The sequence below is a fragment of the Hyperolius riggenbachi genome, chromosome 4 (genome assembly GCF_040937935.1).
Source record: "Hyperolius riggenbachi isolate aHypRig1 chromosome 4, aHypRig1.pri, whole genome shotgun sequence".
NCBI classification, from domain to species: Eukaryota; Metazoa; Chordata; class Amphibia; order Anura; family Hyperoliidae; genus Hyperolius; species Hyperolius riggenbachi.
This window is the reverse complement of record NC_090649.1, coordinates 87,679,613-87,698,098: the sequence shown is the minus strand read 5'-3', so window position 1 is coordinate 87,698,098 and position 18,486 is coordinate 87,679,613. Positions and strand designations below refer to the sequence as shown.

Sequence of the window (18,486 nt, the reverse complement as noted above, 5' to 3'; positions counted from 1 at the left end):
ACAGGATAAAATAATATAAAAAGTTTAAAACATGGACGTGGTAGAGGTGGACTACTAGCCACTCCAAAAGACACGACAACAGGCACATCGTAACGTATAACACAAAAATGCATTCATACACTCCACAATATTGCTACACGTTTCATGGGCATGACCCCGCTTCCTCAGGCAGTTCAGTAGATGCAGAGGATCTGAAGGACAGCGAGGCAATGTGCATTGTTTAAAAGGAAATAAATATGTCAGCCTCCATATCCTTCACAGTTCAAGTATCCTTTAAAGGACAACTAAAGTCTAATTAAAGTATGGAATAGTTACAATGTTTAAAGAGTCCCTTTAAGTACTGTATATACTCGCGTATAAGCCTAATTTTTTGGCATAAAAATGTGCTGAAAACGTACCCCCTCGGCTTATATGCGAGTCACTGGTTTAGAAGGGATGGTGGGTTATGGGTAGAGTGGATTACTTGTATTGGAGGCAGATATGGCTACCGAGAAAGGGACTATACTGGGGAGGGGGATTATATGCGAGTCAATCACTTCTTCCTGGTTTCTGAGGTAAAAGTGGGTACTTTGGCTTATATGCGGGTTGGCATATATGCGAGTATATACGGTAAGTGCATGCAAATATACCCCATTGTAGCCTGAAACATGGTTGCTTCATAGAACTCCAGATGTTGGCTGAGTGCAGTGTGACAGGACTGAGGCTGAGAAGGGAAATACACCTCACCCCTCTGCAGAAGCTGCTAAAATAAGATCTACAATGTGCTCACATGCTTAAAAAGAAAGCTAGCTATGAGAGTGCGGTTTCTAGGATAAAAAACAAAGCGTAAGGAAGGAAATTACATCAGGATTGGTTTTAGTCAGAGGTAGTAAAGATGGAAAATGTCTGAAACATTTTTCTCTTTATTTACTATATAAAATTCATTGCAAACACTCCACAAGATCTGCACCATCAAGTTTCCATCTTTATTGTTCCATAAAAAACAGGTTAAAAACTGTGTGGGTAAGTGTAAGGTGACGCACAGGTGTTTCGGGCTGTATCAGTCCTTTCTCAAACCATCACAGCCCCACATAAACATCACAAGTTAAAACACACATTCATATAGGAAAATAATGGACCACATAGGGAACTACAACATTACCATATATACATATGTATTAAGAAACTTCCACCAATCAGGAGCTATTAAGGCAGTATAGCAAGTTCGTATGGCAAATATGTACAGTGGAGGAAATAATTATTTGACCCCCTCACTGATTTTGTAAGTTTGTCCAATGACAAAGAAATGAAAAGTCTCAGAACAGTATCATTTCAATGGTAGGTTTATTTTAACACTGGCAGATAGCACATCAAAAGGAAAATCGAAAAATAACCTTAATTAAAAGATAGCAACTGATTTGCATATCATTGAGTGAAATAAGTTTTTGAACCCCTACCAACCATTAAGAGTTCTGGCTCCCACAGAGTGGTTAGACACTTCTACTCAATTAGTCACCCTCATTAAGGACACCTGTCTTAACAAGTCACCTGTATAAAAGACACCTGTCTACAGAATCAATCAATCAAGCAGACTCCAAACTCTCCAACATGGGAAAGACCAAAGAGCTGTCTAAGGATGTCAGAGACAAAATTGTAGACCTGCACAAGGCTGGAATGGGCTACAAAACCATTAGCAAGAAGCTGGGAGAGAAGGTGACAACTGTTGGTGCGATTGTTTGAAAATGGAAGGAGCACAAAATGACCATCAATCGACCTCGCTCTGGGGCTCCACGCAAGATCTCACCTCGTGGGGTGTCAATGGTTCTGAGAAAGGTGAAAAAGCATCCTAGAACTACACGGGAGGAGTTAGTGAATGACCTCAAATTAGCAGGGACCACAGTCACCAAGAAAACCATTGGAAACACATTACACCGCAATGGATTAAAATCCTGCAGGGCCCGCAAGGTCCCCCTGCTCAAGAAGGCACATGTGCAGGCCCGTCTGAAGTTTGCCAATGAACACCTAAATGGTTCTGTGAGTGACTGGGAGAAGGTGCTGTGGTCTGATGAGACCAAAATAGAGCTCTTTGGTATTAACTCAACTCGCTGTGTTTGAAGGAAGAAAAATGCTGCCTATGACCCCCAAAACACCGTCCCCACCGTCAAGCATGGGGGTGGAAACATTTTGCTTTGGGGGTGTTTTTCTGCTAAGGGCACAGGACAACTTAATCGCATTAACGGGAAAATGGACGGAGCCATGTATCGTGAAATCCTGGACGACAACCTCCTTCCCTCTGCCAGGAAACTGAAAATGGGTCGTGGATGGGTGTTCCAGCACGACAATGACCCAAAACATACAGCAAAGGCAACAAAGGAGTGGCTCAAGAAGAAGCACATTAAGGTCATGGAGTGGCCTAGTCAGTCTCCGGACCTTAATCCAATAGAAAACCTATGGAGGGAGCTCAAGCTCAGAGTTGCACAGAGACAGCCTCGAAACGTTAGGGATTTAGAGATAATCTGCAAAGAGGAGTGGACCAACATTCCTCCTAAAATGTGTGCAAACTTGGTCATCAATTACAAGAAACGTTTGACCTCTGTGCTTGCAAACAAGGGTTTTTCCACTAAGTATTAAGTCTTTTATTGTTAGAGGATTCAAAAACTTATTTCACTCAATGAAATGCAAATCAGTTGCTATCTTTTATTTAAGGTTATTTTTTTCGATTTTCCTTTTGATGTGCTATCTGCCACTGTTAAAATAAACCTACCATTGAAATGATACGGTTCTGAGACTTTTCATTTCTGTGTCATTGGACAAACTTACAAAATCAGTGAGGGGTCAAATAATTATTTCCTCCACTGTACATGTATGAACTTAAAATTGCCTCAAATCATGCATAATCATCAGGAGAACACTCACTAAACAATGTCCTGCGTTCTACGCCGGCCAAACTGTAAAAAAACAGCTCATTGTGTCCTCAAAGTGTATCTAGCAAATCAGCATCCCGATAGACAGAGTCTCTATCCCCAACGGAGCATTAGCCAATCAAAAAGAGGTGTCAAACGGCTCTACCAATCGGTATTCCGCTGAAAGCGTCCGCACGTCATGACAAGCCTCTTCCCATAGCCTCTCATATAGACGCCGACAGCGTCCGCCATAAGACTGCAGGCATTCCGCCAATCATAGGCGGAAAGGGTGGGTCTCAAGTCGCACCAAGGCGACCAATGCATGGGAAGCCGACAACGTCCGTCTCCAAGCCTGTGAAAACAATCATCAGGCTTGAATGGAGAGGGCGGACTTTAACACGCACATGGTTAGCCAATGAGAGATGCCAAAGGCGTCCACTCATCTAGTTACACCTATGGCAAACGCATTCACAGTGAGGCCGATGCTCGCCCACATGTGGGAAGGAGCTGTCAGAGAGATTACATACAGAATCCTCCATCATCATGACAGCAAACACTCCCCACTACGGGCAGCATCGACCCCACCAACACCACAACGTCCGCCGGAGGACTTCTTAAGGGGGACAGAGGCATATATCTTCAGAAAAACTGAGAGGCAGAACGGGCATGTAAAAAACTCATAGCCACCATACTGCATAACACCCCCCAATAGGAGAAGAGTACATAAATGATAATTTAAATTACATCAAATTAAATTGGTTAAATCATAGTCCCTGTTTAGACCTTTAGGTAACAATGTATCTAATCTTTTAATCCAATAATTTTCTCTCATGGCCAATAGTTTATGTCTGTCACCCCCCCCCCCCCCCTACGTGGAATAGGCACCCCTTCAATTACCTGCACCCTAAGTTGTGATAATCGATGATTTTTGAGGCAAAAGTGTTCGGAAACTGATAGTTCCATGTTTTTATTTCTAATATGAGATTTGTGAGATGATAGTCTGTCCCCGAGGGCCTGCAGTCTTATGGCGGACGCTGTCGGCGTCCATATAATAGGCTATGGGAAGAGGTTTGTCATGACGTGCGGACGCTGTCGGCGGAATACCGATTGGTAGAGCCGTTTGACACCTATTTTTGATTGGCTAATGCTCCGTTGGGGATAGAGACTGTCTATCGGGATGCTGATTTGCTAGATACACTTTGAGGACACAATGAGCTGTTTTTTACAGTTTGGCCGGCGTAGAACGCAGGACATTGTTTAGTGAGTGTTCTCCTGATGATTATGCATGATTTGAGGCAATTTTAAGTTCATACATGTACATATTTGCCATACGAACTTGCTATACTGCCTTAATAGCTCCTGATTGGTGGAAGTTTCTTCATACATATGTATATATGGTAAGTTCCCTATGTGGTCCATTCTTTTCCTATATGAATGTGTGTTTTAACTTGTGATGTTTATGTGGGTCAGTGATGGTTCGAGAAAGGACTGATACAGCCCGAAATGCCTGTGTGTCACCTTACACTTACCCACACAGTTTTTTTTTAACCTGTTTTTTATGGAACAATAAAGATGGAAACTTGATGGTGCGGATCTTGTGGAGTGTTTGCATGCACTTGTTACTCCAGAGTTGATCGCTGCACGTCCTTTTACCATTGGTGCGGAAGCATTTACTACAAATTATATAAAATTCATTGACATCAAAATGCGGACAGTACAATTCGTATGTTATATAAGTTGAACAAGTATTCATCTACTTATATATGTTTTTCCCCCCTGGGATAGTATGGCTGTCCCTGCAGGTTTGCTCTTTTATGAGTCTTCTATAGAGAACACTTTTCTTGGGGGGGGGGTCCTTTTCTGTTTTGTTGATCCGCTAGTTGTCAATAGATATTTGTCACACTTTCCTGCTAGAAAATAATTTGAAAGGTTAAAAACACTGCTAATTAATAGGGATGAAATCTTCCTGCAGTTTTCTGCTCTGTGTGAGTATTGATGCCATGAGACAATGTTTCGCCGCTCTGACTATTGACAAGTCAATTGTCACGCTACATCAGGGCACCTTCCGTGCTTATTTAAAGTTAGCAGCAAAAAGCTAAGTTTTACATGTTTGCTTAAAACACACTATAAATTTGGGTTTCACAGAGACAACCGCCCCATCTGAAGCACATAACTGCCCCGGGGCATCGGTAATAGCTTCTTATACAGCCTACTGACTATTTGTACACTTATAAAGATTGTAAAACATGTTCCTGTACTACAGAGAGGAAACTACAATCCAGCCATAAAGATTTATATTCCCAATCACAAGCTGTACATTGCTGTGATGTGTTTATCCCATTGCTCCTAAGTTGTAGGACTGGCCAGAGGATTTTGGGTTCAGCAATGAGTTTCTCTGCATTACATTTCTGTTTACATCACATAATGCAGGGACATTTTTAAAGCAGACCTGAACTCAGAACTTCCTCTCTGCTATAAAAGATAAACAACAGCATAATAACCTTTAAGTGCAGCCAATATCTCCCCCAGGCCACCAAGTGCTGCAATTATGTGCTCCCCTTCTTGCAGCCCAGTATTCCCCCCTTTCTTTGTTGATTGTTGTGGCCAGGATTTTCAGACCTGTGTTTTCTCTTTAAAGTGTCACTTACCACTGGGTAAATTGCTGCAAATGGAAATGTCACTATTAGTACAGACACTCAGTGCGCTCAGTGTTGACCATGACTTGTCAACCTTTATACTTTTAGAAATTGAATCAGACCTAAATTTCGAGGCTTATACTTGAGTATATACAGTAATTTCACTTGTCCCCCCCCCCCCCCCTAGGAATCTCAAGAACGGTGCTACGGCCCTTGGTCTAAAAATTCTGGACACGCCAGCTCTAGGACTTCCATTCCCATTGCTGAGGCTTTCATCAGTCAAGTAAAGAACATACATGTTCAGTCAACATTAGCTTGATGTTTTGCTTGAATAACCAAATATGTCCAAAGGTAAAGATGGGTCGGCACCACCTGGTCATTGGCAGTTTGATAAAGGGCTGGAGCAGCCCGAAACTGCGCCTGTTAATGTGACCCATTTTAATGAATAAAGAGCTATAATTTACTTTGGTGGTGTCGACCCATCTTTATCTTTGGACATTGCTGGCCCCAAGAGGTACCGGGGTGGGGGTCTGGGCACACCACCTGTCTACATCGGTGCTCCCTACCTTGCTTGTATTGCTGTTACCAAATATGTCAACATTTTCAGTGATTTTTTTGATCTAATCAAATGTAATATCTCATCTGTTACAAGGGACTAAACAGCGTATGGTTTCACGCAGAGAAGCATTTCCATTTAGGGTTAGCTGAACTAATTGGGTTAGTTTAGGATTAACTTGACACTTGAGAGACAGTTAAGTGTTGTTTAAAGGGTTTTAGGTTCATTTTAGGTGAAGAGTCAGATAAGCTGATATGCACCAGGGGAACCAGCTTAGTAAATTCTCATACAGAAATAACCACTAAACCTGCATAATGGAAGCATTTGGGCAACTACATCTTTTATAAGCCCAGCTTCAGGCTTGGCTCGAAATACTGGAGCTTCTCATTTTACATACATTTGAAATGACACAACATGCTGGCTCAGCCACTTTGTTACAATTCCTCAAGTTTTTTTTAGAAGTAAGAAGTAGACAGTTTTAAATAAAGGTGATGCTGTTGTTTGGTTACTCTAAAGATGTAAAGCACACCTGAATTGATTGGAAAAAAAAAAAGTAGATTTTTACTTACCTGTGACCTCTTCCAGGCCACCCCTACCCTCTCTGGTCCTTTGGTGTCCTCTGAGTCTCCTCCGTTGCGCTACCCCACACTCTGTGACTGAGGCTTAATTTGCAAGCTACTGCAAATGAGCACTGATTGCAACATTCTGCCCTTGTGTGATTCTCAAAAGAATTGTAGTGCGCATGCGCAGAACTCTTCTGGTGACAGGAGTGCAATCGAGGAGGTGCACGGACGGAACCACGCATGCGTTGCAGCTTACGACTGAAGCTCTAATTTACAGATCTGTCTGAGGGGGCAGCGGTAAAACGGAGAGGACACAGAGGGACCTGAAGGACTACAGGGAGCTAGAAGAAGACCCAGGTAAGTAAACATCTACTTGTTTTTGTTCCAATTCAGGTGTGAGTTAAAGGGGCAAGCTTTCAAGGCATTCACACACACACTCAAAAGTTTTAGAACACCCCATTTTTCCTTGTTTGTACTAAAATTCAAGCAGTTAATGCCTAATTGCACTCTGAAATGAAAGCAGAGAACAAATAAATTAAATAAAGAAAAAATCTTGGAATTCAAGTATTCTAAACGTATGACTCATCAAACTGTTGAACTCCCTTGTGGCATTCTACAATTAAATGTTCTTCAGAAAATTCTTCTCAACTGTTGCAGAAGGTTCCATAAATGTATGGCACTAGCAGATTGTTTTGCTTTCCCTTTTATATCCAGTTCATCCAAAACCAACTTTATTGGGTTAAATCTGGAGACTTTACTGGCTGCTTGTACTTTTTTCCCCTAAGGTAGTGCTGTCAAAGCTTGGACTTCTGTTTTGGGTTGTTATCCTGCTGTAGAATGAACCCCTGATCAAGTAGGCACATTCCAAAGGATACTGCATGGCACTGCTAAATGGTGTGGTTGCAGTATCGGCTCAGGGTGCCTCTCACTTGCTAAAGTTGAAGCGGTGGTCCAGTGAGCTGCCTATCACGCAAACTAGTGACCTTTAGAAACCAGTCTTCTGATGCTGTTGTGGCTTCCTGTCTGAGGTTACACCAGTTTCTGAGCGCCATTTGATAGTGAAGTAGACTGTACTCAATGTCATATTGACTTTCTTAGCATTTTCTATGTAGGAAAGGCCTACACGTTTAAGTCTTATGATGGTCTGTCTCTTTTTCATTGTTAATTGCCCATTTTCTCCACAATTTTACAGCAACCACTACTTTTTGCATCTCAATATTGTTCAAATATTGCTAAGGAGGGTATGTCGCCATAGTGTGTTTCAAAACTACTTTTTTGCAGACTGAGGGAGTTGTGAGCAATCAGGAAACATTGGGACACTAGTAGAAATTGTTAGCAAAAACATTCAAGGTTTGATAAAACTTCTTTGCTGCAGAACAGCTATACATTTTGACCAAATTCGTGTTGCCTGCAGAATGCTATATTTTGTAGAATTCTGAAATGTACATTATCTCCCAGTTTTGGATAACTTTATCTTAAAAAAAAAAACACATCTATTGATCAAAACAACTTTTTTTTTTTAAATGCTGTATGTTAGGGCTCACAATACCACAAGTACTAGGAATAGTTTCTTTCCTCACACAGCTCTGCCTCTCTGCTGTAAAATCATCCCAATGTCTCCAAATACAAAAAGTGTTGGCTCTGCAGGGCTAGACCATGTTCCTGCACAGGGGGGTTGCTATAAACTCCTCAATGTATAGTCTAGTAATCACCTAGCAGAAAGAATCTTATTTGGGTGGCGATAAAGAGTTAATTTAAAGCAATGTGTTTTTATTGTCTTCACTCATCTGATTGTTCAGAAAGGCATTATCTTTATCAGTGTTTCCCCCTCCCAGCATGGACTGCACTGGGCAACCAGAGCTTTGGAAGTTGCATGCTGCAGAGCCAAAAGTGTAACATCACAAACAGCTAGTCAGGAGTGGTGTATACAGTCCCTGACTGCTAGTTATATTACAGCAAATCTAGTTTCCGGTTGCCCCTCTGATCAAGTGAAGTATATTTGTGAGCTGTCTGAGGAGTGAAGGATGTTTTTAAAGCAAAGAGAGACAGAACTAGTGGTAATGTTAACTCTAATACAGAGTATTAAAAATTGTTTTTTATCGATAGTTGTCCTTTAAGCTCTAGTTCAACACTTACCTTTGTATGCACCTTGAGACCGGGTCCACACTATAAGCGCTTTTGTAAGCGTTTGCTTGCAAAAGCGCTTATAGCGTGGACCCAGCCTTAGAGACAGCTGATTGGCATGCTTGTTCAGGGTCTATGGCTAAAAGTATTAGAGGCAGAGGATAAGCAGAACAGACAGGCAATTGGTATTGTGTAAAAGGAAATAAATATGGCATCCTCCATACCTCCCTCACTTTAGGTGTCCTTTAAGGAGAAATTAAACCTTTAGGTGTCCTTTGAGGAGAAATTCACAACCTCTGAAAAAAACAACCACCCCTCCAGGAATATCTCGGAGGGGGTCTTACAAAATACATGGCAAAGCATTTCAGCTAAATGTTTAAAAAATACTAACAACTTGGATACGAAGAATATGTAAAGTAGCTACTGCTGACAGCACAGCATTCTTCACTAAAGATAAAGTATGACTGTTCATTATGTTTTTGTACAAATATCTGTACATGTAAATAACAATCCTTGTCAGAATAAATTTGCTCTACCTGTGATGACTTCGTTTATTGTAGATAAACAACAAAGACGTAGCCGTCACTTACAGTAGGTAAGGAAATTTTAATGACAAGGTGTTTCCAAACTCATGACAGGAGTGTAATTATTTTTGTAGGAGCTTTGTTTTACCAATAAATGTTTAAAACAGATGTAGCCAGATATGAGCATAAACTGAGTCACTAATTTTTACCGTATATACTAGAGTATAAGCTGACCCGAGTATAAGCCGACCCCCCAACTTTTACCATAAAAACCTGGAAACAATTATTAACCCGAGTATAAGCCAGGGTTAGAGAATGCAGCAGCTATAAATATGTATGAAGTGTCAGAAAAGTGTAATCAGATTAGGGAAAGCGTTTAAGGATTAGCAATATCAATGCACAAATAGGGGTGTTCATTACCAGCATAGCACCAATCAAACGCTAACAAGATGGATGAAGGAGAGCCTCTTTTGAAGCCCATCCAGGGGTCCCAATGCAGTCACAGCGTCTGCATCCCTATTGCTACACCACTGGCAGTAAAGTGCCCCTGCCATATGTCGAGGGTAGTAGCAACATCCTTGTCTATCCCATCAAGTGCCCACTCCATCAAATGCCAGTAAGCTCACCAGGGCAAATACTTCATTGTACTGGTGCAATTACCTTGAGCACAGCAGTGAGGTGACAAGGCGCCCAAGTCCCCAAACCCCCTTCACCCCCGCAGAGCGGAACAAAGCCTTTTCCTGCTGTCTGTCCTCTCACCAGCATACACTTAGTGGTGTCTACCATCCTTGCCGTTAGAGCGGAACAGCAAAGTCTTTGCCTGCCATGTCTCCCTCCCCCCCCCCCCCCCCCCCCCCCCCGCATATGCCAATTGTTGAATAGCAGCATTAGGAGGTTTCACTGACCTGTCATAGCGAGCAGCTAAGCATTTGACTGCCGTGTGTCTCCCCCATCAGTATATGCTGACACGCTGATTGATGCTCAGTATAGCGGGACTCCGGAGCGGGAGCTTTTACTCACTCGGTCTCGCCGCCAGGATTCCCCTGCATGCCTGTCATGGTCTCACTCCGATGATGCCCTCTAGTGGCGCCTCGCCACTGCTTGGCATTATCAGAGCGAGACCATAACAGGCATGGGGGGGAATCCTGGTGGCGTCGGCGAGAACGAGTGAGTAAAAGCTGCCGTTCCCATCCCGCTATACTGAGCATCAATCAGCGTGTCAGCATATACCGATGGGGGAAACACACGGCAGGCAAATACTTAGCTGCTCGCTCTGATGGGTGAGTGGAAGCTCCCGGTGCTGCTAATCAACACTCGGCATATTCCGGCGGGGGTAACAAACGCAGGAACATACTTTGCTGGGCATTTGGCAGAGGGTGTACTCAGGGGGGACACTTTTACATGTGGCAGGGGCACTGGGGCGCTGCTATGGCTCGAATCTTAGCCGAGACCCCCACTTTTGGGACCATTTTTTGGTCCCAAAAACTCGGCTTATATTCGAGTATATACTGTACCTTAAAAATGGGTAAAAATCATTGATGACTCTAGAATAATCCAAAGGGAAAGAGAAGTGTTATACATAGCTGGTCCTGCCATCTCTGCGTTTTAGAAGCAGGTAATTTGGGCACTGCTAATGCTTTGGTAAAATGGGCACCGCATTCTCAATTAAGGTGTCCTTTAAGCCTCAGTATTTACTGTATGGGGAGAGCTGTCTCAGCACAGTCTGTTCACAGCCTATTCACAGCTGCTGCTAAGAAGTACTTTCCCGCTCAAGGTTGTCAAACTCAACCCTGTAAAGGGCCAACATCTAAAACATAGTGTAATTCGTGGGCCAAATTTTGTATCACTCTCAACTAAGTGGTGTAACTTATCAACCACAGGGGCCTACTCCTCACCCTTCTGCTGTGTAGTAGTAGTGCAGTGAAGCAGTTTAATATTTTCCTGCTCCAGCACTGCTTCAAGTTTCCTCAGAACTTCCTGACAGCCACACACTCTATGGTGCATACCTTTGGCTCCTGAGGCATGTCACATGACCTCGAAAAGGATGTATGCAGCATAGAACGTGTGACTTCCAGGAAGAACTGAAGAGACATAATGCATCACAGGAGCTGGTAAATATTACCCTGCTCCACTGCTTTATTCTGCTATGTGCGGGAGATGGTGATGGGTGAAAGTGTATAGGTCTTTTACGAGCCACATGGGGGTTGGGAGTTTTGGATCCCAGGAGGGGTATCTTGTGGGTTATTGCTGCGCCCCAGCTCAAACTGACAATGTATCAGCAGACAGAGGCGCCAAAAGGGTAAAATATTCTAAAACGTTTAAAATGAGAGAAGGCAGAGGAGGACTTACCGCCTCCAAGCAGACACACACAAGTGTATATTCAAAATGGCAAAAATATATTTCAATACTCCATAAAGTGCAAAGCGTTTCGCGGGCATCTCCCGCTTCATCAGGCAATAGAAACTGAGCATAAAACTCTGATAGGTCTGGTGCAAAGCTCAGCGCCTATGTCCTGCCCCTTCAAACTGACAATGTTTTAATACGCAACACTATCACCAGTGTGCACCTCCAGAATAGAAGGCAGTGTGCTGTTGTTCTTTTACTGCATACAATAATGCCCATTTGAAACCCTCAAGAGCATGGAGAGACATACAGAGCAGTGAATTTCTTCAGCAACTACAGTAGCAAGAAAAAGTATGTGAACCGTTTGGAGATATATTGCTTTCTGCACAAATTGGTCACAAAGGGTTTATATACTTTTTATACCTGCACTGTGCATGTTTACATGTTGTGTTCAATAAAAACATGGAAACATTTAATTATTTGTGTAGTATGAGTTTAAGCAGACTGTAAATTGTCTATTGTTGTGACTTAGATGAAGATCAGATCACATTTTATGACCAATTTGTGCAGAAATCCACATAATTCCAATGGGTTCACATACTTTTTCTTGTTACTATATACGTGGAATAAAGACTTTTCATTTGTGCTGTGGAAGCGTTCTGGTCCGCTTTAAGTGCATTGATGGAGCTGATATTAATTCTGTGCTTAGAAATGTGGTTACTACTTGGATAAACCTATAGCCTATCGAGGCATGCCTCCCCCCAAGAAGCTAAAAGAGTGCAGTACTTACTCAGCTAGGCCCAGGATGGTTTCAGTTTTATACTGGCTATCTGTGGAGAACCTCAGCACATCCACTCCTTTTCCCAGACCCTGCAGGATCTGAGCTTGGGTGAAGTCCACCAGCCGCTCATTGTAATAATGAAGCTGTTCAATCAGGGGCACAAGCTCGATGGGCCAGTTGGAATTGGCATAATCAGACACATACTTGGTAACCATTTTAATTAGCACGTTTGGATCCACCTAAAGTAAGATAAAAAAAAAAAAAAAATGGGTCAAAATAACACCTTGAAGAAATGAACAACACACAGTGATCTTTTAGTTTCATTTTTTTTTTTAAACATCAATAAAGCAACAATAAGCATAATATCTTGAGTTGCATACTGTACATCAAATAATTGAAATACATTTCAAAACTTTTAAGATACTGAAAACGTGGTTATCTGTGCTGAGGAGGGGGCTGCTAATACTGGGGGCTCATCTGGATGTTTGTGCTGGGGAGGGGCCTGCCAATACTGGGGGCACATGTGGCTATCTGTGCTGAGAAGGAGCTGCTATTACTGGGGGCACACGTGGCTGTCTATGCTGGGGAGAAGGCTGCTAATACTGGGGGCACATCTGGCTGACTACGTTGGGGAGGGGGTCTGCTAATACTGTAGGCACATCTGGCTATCTGAGCTGGGGAGGGAAGCTGATAATACTGGCGGCACATCTGGTTATCTATGCTGGTTTGGAAGATGACTACCTCTGTGGTGCTTTTTTTTTTCTTGAGGTTGGGTTGGGGGGGTAGATCACTCTGACTCAGAAGCCAAAACAGTGTGGGCACCACCCCTGCTCTAGATGTGCAAATACAAATGATATATGAAGACACCTGTAACTGCAACTGTAGCATGCACAATTCTATTGAAAAAGTTTCCCTAGGGGTATTTTACATAGAAAGGAAAATACGGTAACCTAATAGCGCACGTTCAAACACATCCAGGATCCAACACAATACATACATGATGAAATGGTGGAAGGAAAAAAAAACTTTTAAAACCTGTTACATTTGTTGGAATTGTGAAGAATGCATCTCCGAGGAAACTAATAACAACCCACGTAATAACTGGCACAACACAAAGACTGACTTGTATTTATTAAACTGCTCTCTGGCTTTTTCACCTTGAATTCAGTGACCTTATTCTAGATACTATATATAATACCTTTTAAGCACTTAGCAAGTGTATAAAGTGCTCACTGCAATTTGATAATGTAAAGGTTCATCACTTCACTCACTTTATCTTCAGTACATTTTTTTTTTAGCCATAGAAAAAAATAATAAATAGATAACATGGACAAGGGGAAAAAAGGAAGGAAAAGAATCTTAAAGCAGGGTTATCTGCCTAAAACCCGATAATGCAAGTAAATCCCACCCTGCAAATCTGATGAACCAAATAATAAGTTACTATGCAAAACTCAAAGACCATAGAAAAGCTTCTTCATGCTCATGCGTGATGCAATGTGGTATTGGGTAAATACCATCAGGTGCATCCATATGGGCAAACTGGGTAATTATACTGGAGGAGGAGGAGGCACCCCAAAAATAATTTAGCCAGTACCTCGGCTTGTAAACTTTACCTCTAAAATGAGGACTTACTCTGTAGAGTATGCCTGAAAGATAAAACGAATTTAAACCAAAATTGCAATCACCAAGATCGCATTTTTGGAATAGTCAAAGTGGTGATTTCCGCAATGACGTAACTTCCCAATGGGGGAAGTTTGAAGAAGTAACTTCAAACTCCCCCCCCCCCGCCCCCCACCCCAAGTCCCGACGGGTGCGGCTGCAGAATTGGCAGCGTTGGATATACCTCCCGCACGAGTCCAACGATGTCTGTCATCTGTCGGCTCTTGTGCACGGCATACTTCCGGTTTGTCATGTGACATACAGGAAACAGAAAACAGGAAGTATGCCGTGCATTGGAGCCTGCAGGCGGTAAAGTGGATAGATGGGCATCACTGGACTCATGCTGGAAGGTATGTCCAGCACTGCTGCAGCTTGGGGGACAGAGGAGACACAGACAGAGAGACAGAACGCGTACCCGAGAGACAAAAGGTGCACAAAGAGAGACAAAAGGGGCACAGAGAGAGACAAAAGGGGCACAGAGAGAGACCCAGAGGGGGCACAGAGAGAGACCCAGATGGGGCACAGAGAGAGACCCAGATGGGGCACAGAGAGAGACCCAGATGGGGGCATAAAGAGAGGGAGGGACAGAAGCAGGGGGGGGGGGGGCAAAAAGGCACAGAGGGGGAACAAAGCTTGATTTGAAGGAAATCGTGAATCAAATCAAAATTGAAATTTCGGAGAGAAATTGCTAAATTCAATTTGTTCCTGAAATCGGTCAGCCCTACTGTAGAGGTATAAAGTATTTAATAGATATCCGACACTAGTAAGATAACGCGTTTCAAGGAACCCTGTCCACTTCTTCAGATCAATAAGAACAGTGTCAACAATCGGCTCCGTCACAAGAACAGTTTCACATCTTCTATGTTGGTTGTGGATCTTTTTTCATGCCTGTGGCCGCAGAAAGCAACTACTTTAGTGTTGTAACCAGAATTTTTTTCGACCTGGGTGGCATGAAAAACTAGCTGGGTGGGGTACAACAGGGGAATGCAGGGCTGGTGCTTACAGCATAGCTGGAGGATAAGGTGGCGAGCAGATGACAGCCGGGTACACACCAAAATTAGCCAGATGGAGCACCCGGCTAAAAGAGCCTGGGGAGAACATTGTACTCATCAAAGTTTTCCTACTAGTGTCTGTTATTGATTACACACTTTTTACCTCTACAGGCTCAGTCCTTATTTTAGAGGTAAGGTTAACAAACCGAGTTACTGGCTAAATTATTTTTGGTACGCCGCATTACATGGAGGTTGTATGTTTGTTTTTGTTTTTTTTTGTCTCAGTTTCTTTGGAACATTAACAAAAGCATTTTTTCTAGAGTTGTGACCTTACCACCAAGGATGGACGAACCTGAGTGAGGACGGGACTTCCTCACAAGCCTACATACTGTGGTTGCTGGTCTTGCAACCCTCCTTTGCGAGTATATTTCTATTGGTCACAACTTGCAGACTCACTGCCTAAATATTAGGGCTCCCACTCTCTCCCTTTGTGTTTTTCTGTCTTTCTGGCCTGAGGATCCCAGAAGACCACAACGATATGCACAGTGTACAGTCTTGGCCACAAACTGTTGCCGGAGGGATCACATCCAAATCCATCCCCAGTGACTTGCCTTATATGAATGCATGAGGCTTTAGTATTAAAAAGTTACAGCAACTGTGGGCTGAAATGGAAGTGTCATTTTTCACAAAACTTTCTTACAAAATGGTTAGCACAGCATTAATCCACAGGTAGCCCTATCTTGTCGCGGTGACGTCATCTGCCACATGCCAGCATCCTGTGCTCCCCCTTGCTTAAACTATAAGGCAGAGTGCTGCCATTGCTCTTTTGCCCACATTTTAGTTTCAAAAGATTTTATTTATAGAAATACAAAAGAGTAAACAAACGGTACTGTATATGTCCCCTTGGGGAAGATAAAGTAAACAGGACAAATTTAACAGTCAAACATAGTAATCACTATAGAAAATGAAAGTAGATAAAAGATGAAGTACGAGGAATGAATTATCACAATGATTCAAACAATTTTGCCCACATTTAAGATGGCCGCTGGATCCTGAAAGGCTTTCACTCACCTGCTCAGTGTCATCATTATAGAGACTAGTGTGGATGGGATGCTGCAGAGGAACGCAAGCGCACCAGTATAGATGGATGATGTCCTGGTGTTGAATGCAATCTGGGACAATGCCAGGACATTGAACCTCAACGGCAGGAAATGTAGCGTGTGCCTCACCTCTCCCAGCTGACCTTGCTGCTTCTGAAGTAGCACAGACGGAGACACTGGAGGCACAGAGGTGACACTGAGGGGGACACTGGAGGCACAGGGGAACAGAAGTAGCACAGACGAAGACACTGGAGGCACAGAGGTGACACTGAGGGGGACCCTGGAGGCACAGAGGTGACAATGAGGGGGACACTAGAGGCACAGGGGAACAGAAGTAGCACAGACGGAGACACTTGAGGCACAGAGGTGACACTGAGGGGGACCCTGGAGGCACAGGGGAACAGAAGTAGCACAGATGGATACACTGGAGGCACAGAGGTGACAACTGAGGGGGACACTGGAGGTACAGAGGTGACACTGAGGGGGACCCTGGAGGTACAGAGGTGACAATGAGGGGGACACTAGAGGCACAGGGGAACAGAAGTAGCACAGACGGAGACACTGGAGGCACAGAGGTGAGGCTGAGGGGGACACTGGAGACACAGAGGAGGTACAGGGGGCACAGTGTTCTGACTTAAGAACAAGCTCAGGTTAAGAATGAACCTACAACCCCCATCTCTTTTGTAATGTGGGGACTACCTGTATGTTAAGTCAGTTATTCAATGAAAATGTACATACCCTTGAAGAGAAACTTTAGCAAAAAGCGGAAAAAATAAATCAATACATTGCAAAGAGAGAGGTTAAAAAATAGAAGATAAATCAAGAAATGATTGATATTCGCCATGTAATTTTTTTCATATTGTTTGGTCCACAACCAGCCTGCACGTAATCATCTTTACTGCTGGCAGACAAGAAAAAAAAACAGACAGCATCTACTGCCATTATCTATAACCACACCCACTAATAATGCAATAGGCTAAAATGTTTTTTTTTTAGATATACATGTGCACAGAGGGAGATTGGTTGGGAGTTGGAAACAGCTGTTATTTGCCACAATGCAACAAGGTTCCTGACATCACACTGTGGGAGGGTATCACCACAATATCAGCCATACAGACACCACTGAAGAGCTATTCGAGAAAAAGTAAAGATTTCTCACGGGAAAGGGGGAATCAGCTACTGATTGGGATGAGGTTCATAAAGAGGGAAGACTCATATGTGATCATCACTTCCTGCAGTTTCTCATTAGGATTTAGGCAAACCTTTTATATGAACATCTGACAGAAGCATTTTGTGTTGTGTTCTGTGAATACTGGGAGGTACAAGGGCCATAGTTTCCTTTGCTGTATGTACAGAGTGATGTAATCACCTGATGCATGGAAAGCCGTCACCTACAGAACATTGCATCCAATACAGCAGTTGGGAAATGCGCTTAATTAGCCACAAAATTTCCCGTAATGATGTCTTTCAGCCACTTCCGAGGGCGTTACTCTTCAGTGGTATATAACATCAGTGCTCTGCATTTATGCAGTAATCTGATGGCTTTATGGAGGAGGAGGCAGGTAACAAGGGAATGGGGCACCGCTCCGCTGATAATGTGCTAATGGCTGTATAATCCTCCGACCATGTGAGGAAATGGCACCATGTAGCATGATGGATTAGACATATCTGGAGCAGGGACATAATGACACGCGATTTAAATAGCCTCCACATACGTCTTCTTACATAAACAGCCGTCAGGTTCACTTCATGGTTCTAGGTTGAATTTCCATGTGATTTAGGCCAGTATCTATAATCTGCACAATTTTCATGTGTTTAAAGGGAAATTGCACCTTTACTTAAAGAAATACTATCAATTCACATATTTTTTTCAATTGACACAGGAATTGTTTGGGAAGTGCTGCTAAGTAGTGGTGTATACATTTTAGTAGCAGCTTCTTTGTTTACGGTTAGCAAAATACTTTCAAACTTTACTGACAAAACTGAGGGCTGACTGAGCCATGAGGAGAGGGGAAATTCCCCTCACACTTGATCAGTTAACTCTATGTGTAGCTCTGTGTGTGACAGAGAGAGAGAGAGAGCTCCCAACAGCTGCGTATCCTGTGTCCTGTGTTTCTGACTGTAAGTGTCTGAAGAGAGCAGAGGAAATGTAACTAATTGTCACAGCTTTTCATGTTTTTCTTTTGCTTTCAGAGTTTGATATGTTTGATATTTGCTTTCTGTAGTCTAATATGCAACTCTGGCTGCGCATTGAAGCAGACCCCCCTTCTGCAATTGATTTGTCCCAATATAGCTAAATCCTACCCTCAATAAAATTACAGCTTTT

The 18,486-nt window shown here is 42.9% G+C and overlaps 1 protein-coding gene across 2 annotated transcripts in view; it reads right to left on the bottom strand.

Annotated features, from left to right (window-relative positions):
• The window catches only part of NBAS (NBAS subunit of NRZ tethering complex), a 916,216-nt gene that overhangs the window by 332,562 nt on the left and 565,168 nt on the right, over positions 1 to 18,486 (bottom strand). For both annotated transcript variants that reach the window (XM_068280281.1, XM_068280282.1), the window contains exon 41: positions 12,419 to 12,648. In XM_068280281.1, the coding sequence (XP_068136382.1) occupies positions 12,419 to 12,648 (230 nt within the window). The remainder of the gene's footprint in view (positions 1 to 12,418; positions 12,649 to 18,486) is intronic.